This window comes from Antedon mediterranea, chromosome 3, assembly GCF_964355755.1.
Source record: "Antedon mediterranea chromosome 3, ecAntMedi1.1, whole genome shotgun sequence".
NCBI lineage: Eukaryota > Metazoa > Echinodermata > Crinoidea > Comatulida > Antedonidae > Antedon > Antedon mediterranea.
In genome coordinates, this window is record NC_092672.1 from 10,612,479 (window position 1) to 10,621,330 (window position 8,852).

Consider the following 8,852-nt stretch of genomic DNA (forward strand, 5'->3'; position numbering starts at 1 on the left):
TGCGAGGATGACGGTGTTGATGTGGTTGATGTTGATGGAATGTTTTTGGATGATGAAAGGGAACTGGATACATGTTCATTGTGATGTAATTGCACAAGTGTTTCATCATCTTGTAAAACAATTTGTCTTCCTCTTGTCAATTTGTGTTTTGACTTAGTTTGATTATTTCCAACCGATGGAGTTATGTCATTGTCGTCAGGTAATTCGCCTTTAACGGAAACTTGAACCTGAATTTTTAAAGCTGCCCATTTGTGCTTGCTGTTGCCACGTTCATTGTGACTTGCCGTTTCACGTGGAGAATTCAGTTGAGCAGATGCATTATCGCCCGTCTTCCGAAAACCGTTTGTTTGGTTACTAGTGGGATAATTAAATGCGCGAATGACATTATTGACCGTGGCAATCTTTCCAAATTCTTTTCTGACGTCAACTCGTCTTTTCCCCTTCAGTTTTTCCCCCACCCTGCGTTGCTGTCGAATAGTTCGATATACATGAAAATAAAGTACCAAAACCGTGGCAGAAGACAACACGAAAATTGTAAAAGATAGAGCAAATAGAACGTTTACAAACCAATTTTCCATTTCATATGCGCATTTTTCATATACAAAAGTCAAAATCAATGTAAATAAGACTGAGAAAAAGGTTGGAATTAAAACACATAGAAGAATAGACATTTTTGTGCACGTCGTTGTGACAATTTTTCTAAATTGATACGGACGGCAAGTGGCGACGTAACGTTCTGCGGCTATCGTAGTGGTTATCAAGATTGATGTTATGCTACAAGAAGTCGTGAACATCAAATCTAGTGTACACATCGCTAGATAGCTCTCGTCTATCATAGCTAATTTGAACGGTAAAGTCGTGCAGCAGCTGACAAGATCGACAGTGGCCAAAGCCAGAATTAACATGTGTGTGCTCGCTTTATTTTGTTTAGCAACAAATACTCTAATGACGATGCTGTTACCAGGAATACCGATTACAAAAACTATTGAAGTGATAATAAATAAGATGATGTTTGTAGGTGCTTTAAGATGATCGCTATCGCTTCCTGAATCAGTCTGGTTTTCCATGTTTTTTCGTTATGGGTTGCTATTCAAAACTAAATGAAACGTTCAAAATGCGTGTGTCACGATATCCACTGTGTCATATACAATCCGATGATAAATGTTCGCTAAAAAGGAAATTAAACGATTATGATATCAAAATTATTTGATTTATAAATGAATAATTGATGTATAAAATATAACTTAACTAATTATTTGTATTATTTCTATCTTACCGCAAGAAACCTTACAATGTCTGTGTTTAGTGGTATTTCTCTTTAGATTTTTAATTTCAAGAAAAATTCAAGCATGGGTTTATTACTTATGCGTAATTACCGTAGGCATAAGATGGCCGTATAAATCATTAATTCTTTATTAAGCTGTGTTGCCAAGATGTCCTTTATCCGTGACACTGTGCGAGCTTATGCGTAATCCGGATTAGCCTATCGTTTTCAGAGTTATGTAAAAATTGTGAATTTTAATTAATTATGATAACAATAACAGGTGCAGAATTAATAAAAACATGAACTTATAATAATAATAATGATAATATATGCATACAGTATTTAATATAAATAATATTATTAATTATTATGATTCAAATTTCAATTACTGTACTGTATTCTCGGAGAATTCGCCCTGGTTTCTTTTTTTTTTATTATCGTTTCCCCGACTTTTCCAGTTATTCTCGCCTTTTTAAATTTTGTATTTTGTTTGTGTATTTTCACTGATTATATGTGTGTCCGTTTTATTAAAATGTTGATGACAATGTTGATGACGATGATGTTGATGATGATGGAGTTGAAGATGATGTTGATAACGATGACGATGATGTTAATGATGATGGAGTTGAAGATGATGTCCATGATGTTGATGACGATGTTGATGACGATGATGATGTTGATGATGGAGTTGTAGATAATATTGATGATGATGATGATGTTAATGTTGATGACGATGCTGAAGATGATTTTGATGTTGATGATGCTGACGATGATGTTGTTGATGATGATGGTGTTGAGGATGATGTTGATGTCGATGTTGATGTTCATGATGATGTTTATGATGATGTTGATGATGATGATGATGATGATGACGATGATGTTGATGGTGACGATGATGTTGATGATGTTGATGATGATGATGTCGATATCATGTTGTTGATGGTGATGATGATGATGTTGATGATGTTGATGATGTTGATGAAAATGATGCTGACAATATTTGGATGATAATTTAAGATGATGGGAATTATGTAAGAATAAGCAAGAGGATGGATATGTCATTTATAACAAATAAATATAAACAGAGGAGGAAAATCAAAGGACGGGTAACGCTTAACAATATTCTAATGTAATAATACGATGCAATAATTCCGGTAAAGATAGAAAATAATAGTTATTTTTATGTTGACGAAATTGATTAAACCTATTGAATTTGAATCAAACGCAGAATCTTACCTGACTACAGAGAGGAAGCAGTGAATATCAAACCGTGCTTCTTCGAATTATTTTGTCAAGTAGTTCGTCGAACGAGCATGAACGAGCTCTCGAAATGTTCTCTAGCCGGAGGTTATGTTTTATTTGCACGTTCCACGCCTACTCGAACATTTCACACAGTGTCGGTTGCTACCTTGTTGCGATCGGGCATCTGACGTTCACTTGACATTCCTAATTTTATTTATTTCTAATTACAATGTGCGTGAAACAGTTTTATTATTAGCAACCAAGTAATGTTGTTTGTGAAAGGCAGCGTAATGAATAAACGTGTGTGATTCCAATTAACCGATCTCATTCTTTACTTTGATTTGCTCATATCCCGTCAATTTGGAGTAGATCGTATGATGCCCACTGCGAGTCATTATACAACAAAAACTAAGAGCATGGCATTGCGTCTAAGAATTGATTATATTGGTTCATCTTTACAATATGCAAATAACGAATAAAAAAATGTATTTAATGAACAATTGAATTATTAAATGTATTAATATAAATATTAATTAAAAGTCTGATTAATTCAATCAATAAGCGGATGAGCATAACCTCGACAAAGATTGGTTCTATTCTGTGTTTATTAAGAGAAAACTCATTTGATTCGGTAACGCGGGTTTCTGCTTTTTCTTTATTTACCGTTACAGCTTCGTGTGTAAATTGGCTTGTGTTGTTTTCCTTAACCAACCTATACATTTATGATTTTGATGGGTAAATTTAGAGTCAGTCAATAGTTATTTATTTATGTATCTTTATTTGGATGATAAGGAGGATATTTTGCCCAATTACGGGGAACAGTAGGCCGCCTAACATTCGTGCAGCAGCTCATTCGATTTTGTTTTAATGGCGACGACTTCTTGGGAATTCTTCATGTCAGAGTGTACAGTTTAGTTGTGAGATAGCTGAAAACTGTTTAAAACATCATTGTAAGTTTACAGTTGGTAGGCTTTGCTACAAACTGAAATTAGCTTATTGCTATTGAAATCATATTACTGTCAACGTTATTTAAGTGAACAGTTTCTGTAACTGAATCAGAACAATGATCTCTGTAACTCGGTTTGAAACTTATTGATTGTAGAGAGGAAAATATAATATGTTAGAGAGGCCTACTCTGTAAGTAATCGTTTTATGAAATAAATAAATAAAATTTAAAATGATTTTTTTTTTCAAAGCGAAGGATTTTGGATCATATAAAGTCAAAGTTTTTGATGATGATTTGATAGAGGGCGTATGCAATTTCAAAATGGTCTTAGATGCTCCAGTCGTTGCAGACAACAGCGTCAGTTTTCTACACTACTACTACTCTACTACACGTCTACTTTTATTATAGGATCGATCGATTGTTGTCGTTGGCGGCGGCATGATAATTGTTTACATTTTTATATCTCTGACTCTGTCAAATAAATATCAAACACGTCGTTTTGCTATTTTTTGATATGATTAACTACTTGAAATGTGATATTATATTAAATTTGTATAGTGTTTGGAATGCTAATTAATGTTAATTTTACTAACGTTGCAGTAAATCGTAAACGTAAAATTATTAATAATATAATAATATATAGCTATAGAATAGTCAGACTAAAAAGGTAGGCCTAGCCGACCTAGGCCTACTAGAGGCTAGGCCCAGGGCCTAGATTAGAATAGAAGAGGCTAGGCCTCCTCTACTAGCTAGCTAGGCCTATATAGGATAGCCCGCCGACGAGCCTCAGGCTCTAGTCGGCCCGTAGCTAGCTACTGTTTGTGTAGTACCATGGAGTAAAGTACTATACAGGTAGGCACCCCCTAGTCTCCACACCTGATCGATGGCCTAGTCCTAGTGGGAATCCGTCCTAGTAGGCCTGACTAAAAGTTTGTCTAGCGTATAAATACCCTTTCTTAAGAAAAATTCATTTTTTTTGTTTTGCTTTCTTTATAGAAAATTCAAGGGATGGCGATCCAAATGTTTGTAATCGGTGCAATAATTGTGATAATCTACAAAATATATCAATGGTGTATGAGTCCGAGGACAGATTCAGCACACAGACAACGCACTGCAGGTGGTGGGATAAACAATCCCCCATCTTATGAAAGTCTGTATCCCAGACTGCCTGAAAATATCAGTACTTTTGGAAGACTTGGTAAGACGCTCGGTTTGAAAAAATCTGAGTCGTTTATGACAATTGCTGATAGGTTTACAACACAAGAAGAAGTGGCAGATGCAATTCAACGCGCTGGATTGGAGTCTAGTAATTTAATATTTGGTGAGTATATTCCTAAAGGTGAATATAAATGTAAAAGAACTTTTTTTGTTTATCAGACATTTTCTTTCTCAATCTGGCTAACTAATAAAGGTTATCCAACTATCGTCACATGAAAATAGAATTTCACCTGTCCTAATGAAATTATTTGTACCATTCCACTCATAGTCATAAACATTTATTATTTGTATACTGTATAACATAACATTGTCACAGATGTTTGAATACTTGCAGAATACTAACCAACTGTATTTAGTGTTTGAGGTGATTTGAGATATTCCCAGTTTAATGTTTGTATCATTGTCATATTTGTTGTGAATGCAATTGTAATGCATTGTTACTTTAAGTCCTCTACATTTTAAGTAAATCTGGAATAGATTGAATTGAATTCAGAATAGATTGAATTGAATCCAGAATAGATTGAATTGAATCCGGAATAGATTTAATTGAATCCGGAATAGATTTAATTGAATCCGGAATAGATTTAATTGAATCCAGAATAGATTGAATTGAATTCAGAATAGATTGGATTCAATCCAGAATAGATTGGATTGAATCTAGAATAGATTGAATTGAATCCCGAATAGATTGAATTGAATCCGGAATAGATTGAATTGAATCTGGAATAGATTTGATTCAATCCAGAATAGATTGAATCCAGAATAGATTGAATTGAATCCAGAATAGATTGAATTGAATCATTTTATTTGTAGGTATTGATTATACAAAAAGTAATTTACACCAGGGAAAGAACAGCTTTGGTAATCGAAATCTTCACTCAATAGATTATGGTACTTTAAACCCATATCAACAAGTAAGTACAGTTAGCCTCTTCTTTTGGCACAATTGACCATACCGCGATAGTCATATTTGGTGTGGAAGAAGGACAGTTGACTGTGCATCAACATCATTGCTTAGAAAAAGATGCACATCCAGAACTCACTAATAGGGCTACAGACATTTCTTGCCCAATGTTTTAAATACAACACTGGGAACTGTGTAATAACCTCCATATTTTGTGGTGAAAAACTCCTAAATTCCTTGTAGTGATATGTGATGCCAATTGTGAACAATCAATTTCTCGTATTTACAGATGAGTTATGATATTAATTTGTATACATATGGGATCCTCCTTTTCTCCATTGTACACCTATTCAGCAATAAATACTGTAGCCTACTCAGATGTTCGTTTTATTTTTGATTGTGTAATGGCTTTGGCTTGCCTTATTTCTAAATCTAAGATAAAAGAGATTTTAATCCACGGATCACGATAGTACCGTCTTGTTGGGACAGCAAGCAGCATCTTTTTTGTAATTGATGTATTCGGTCCTCTACAATATATCGAATATACTGACTGTATATAAAGTCGATGCTCCAACAATTTCACATTATCCTATTGTTTGAATATACAAGTTTGTAGTTATCCTTGTCGACCTCATTTCTATCCCTATCAAACCCTCTCTTGAGCATTTGCTTATTTCTATATTTGTGTATCAACAGGATACTAACTTCTTTATTTCATTCTACTGAACCAGGTCATAAAAATTTTAGGTTCAACATTAGCATCCTTTGATGATGACGGATACATCCCAGTGTTTGGATTTGGGGATGATTCTACAAAAGACAAGGCTGTCTTTCCTTTCAGATCTGATGGCTTATGTCACGGGTTTGAGGATGTCCTGGATTGTTACAATCAAATTACACCTACAGTTAATTTAAGCGGGCCTACAAATTTTGCACCGCTTATAGAAAAAGCAATCAGTATTGTACGAGAAACGCAATCGGTACGTTTTTTCTTTTTGTGTTACAAATATCTAAAAAATATTGTTTATTCTTAGTTCATTCTTATATAGTGCATACAAGCAGGTTCTCAATGAAGTTGAGCAGGAATTAACATCTTTAATCAGGAATTAATTTATAGTTACTGTATTAATTTTAAAAGGCAGTTCTACTATTTTGGATGCAGAGTAGAACAACTATAGTCAAAAACTTTGGGTGGCAAAAAATTCTCGAATTGTTTACAAAAACCTGAATATGCCTTACAGTCAATTAGATATCGTAGAACGGATACCAAACTGCACATGCATGCATATTAACCACTCAAATTGCAAGGATACAGTCAGGTGTGTTATATTAAGGGATATCCTACTTTTATTTATTTACAGTATCACATTCTGGTCATCATAGCAGATGGTCAGGTGACGAGTGAACGACAGACCCGCGACGCCATAGTCCGGGCTACTCAATACCCTTTATCGATCATTGTGGTGGGTGTAGGTGATGGTCCATGGCGTCATATGCGCGAGTTGGATAATTGCTTGCCAGAAAGAAAATTTGACAACTTTCAGTTTGTAGACTTTCACAGTGTTATGCAGTATTCTGTATTTCCAGAGCCTGCATTTGCATTAGCGGCATTAATGGAAATTCCAGACCAATACATGTTAATAAGAAAACTAGGATTGCTAGATTTCAACTGATATTAATAACATTTTAAACTTATATTTTTATACAATTTTTTAATTTAATTTACTTAATACTGATAAAAACGATTCATATTTTAAACTGATATAAAACAAATTATTTACATTATAAATTTTTGCTATTACACGGGTGTTTTTCTTTTATTATTTTATATTAAGTTAATATACAAACTAAGGTTGATTAAAAATAAATCAAATTTAAAAAAAATGTACAAATAATTAATGTTTATGAGTGCAATGGTACAAATATAATAATAATCTTTATATAATATAGCCATAATGCCATATTGTGGAGTCAAAGAACCATTTAAGTCAGTAAATAAAAAGGATGAAATGTTTCTATTTTTCGACAAATCACTGTACTATACTGTCCTCCTTTGATACAGGTCATTAACTCATCAATTCATACCAGTTATGTCAAAAAATAAAAGTGTCGTAATTTGACCATTTCAGTAAAAATCCCTGTACTAATACAACAGGGATTTTTTTTCTCGAAAAATAGCCAAAATATTGACTTTTCAAAATGTATATTGAGGTAATATGTGCAGAACACATTATGTGCATCTGCACCTGTCAAATTATTATAATAGTAACCAGTTATGTCATAAAATAAAGGTGTCAAAATTTGATCATTTTCATAAAAATCCCTGTACTATAGTACAGGAATTTTTTTTTTCATAAAAAATCCAAAATAACGACTTTTCAAAATATAAATCATTGAACATGTGTGATTGGACATGTCAAATTATGATATAGTAACCAGTCATTACAAACAATTAAAGTGTCCATATTTGCCATTTTTCCCTACAAATACTTGTATTATAGTACAGGGATTTTCCCCCAAAAAATGCTGAAATATCGACTGTTCAAAAAACATATATATTGAGGTAACATGGCACAGAACACATGTGCATCGCGCATGTCAAATTACTATAATTATAGTAAACAGTTTGTCAAAAAATAAAAGGGTCATAATTTGACCATTTCCGTAAAAATCTCTATACTATAGTACAGGGAATTTTTGTTGTGAAAAATAGCCAAAATATCAACTTTTCAAAATATAAATGATTGAGGTAATATGCGCAGAAAACAATTATGGACCAAGTTTTGTAAAAAAAATAATCAGACTTTTATGCACAGTGATATTTTGTGTTTTCCGTTCCTTCTATAAACTTTACATTTAAACCAATGAATATATATATATTTACTTTTTCTTGGACTTTTTCTCATTGTCACATATTTCCTCATCTTTATCGTTTCAAAATAATGAAATCACCGGGCTGTGCCTGATGTGTTATATACATTTAGTAAGGGCATGTGGCGCTGTGTATTGGACGTTCGACTACTGATTGTGAGATCGAGGTTCGAATCAAACTCTCGCCGCATTGCTTGTATCCTTAGGCAAGATACTTTACTTACGTTTGCCTCTCTCCAGCCAGTGTATAAATGGGAACCTGGTTAGATCAAGACACAACTTTGCGCTGATTACTAGCTGCATTATGGGAGTATTCCATACGTGTTTGATCCAAAATGACTGAGGTAATAATGTTCAGCACTTAGAGGTTTCACAACATTAGGCGCTATATAAATCAAGGATATTAT

At 33.6% G+C, this 8,852-nt stretch overlaps 1 protein-coding gene across 2 annotated transcripts; it reads left to right on the forward strand.

Moving 5' to 3' along the window:
- Positions 1-3,907: 3,907 nt before the first annotated feature.
- On the forward strand, positions 3,908-8,852 carry LOC140044850 (uncharacterized). Of its 2 annotated transcripts, none has more exons than XM_072089534.1 (5): positions 3,908-4,064; positions 4,449-4,773; positions 5,484-5,584; positions 6,306-6,554; positions 6,936-8,852. In XM_072089534.1, exons 2-5 carry the CDS (start codon positions 4,461-4,463, stop codon positions 7,245-7,247), a joined length of 975 nt encoding a protein of 324 aa, XP_071945635.1. In that variant the 5' UTR covers positions 3,908-4,064; positions 4,449-4,460; the 3' UTR covers positions 7,248-8,852. The 2 variants fall into 2 exon arrangements, with proteins under 2 accessions (XP_071945635.1, XP_071945636.1); XM_072089535.1 differs by having other exon boundaries at positions 3,908-3,985.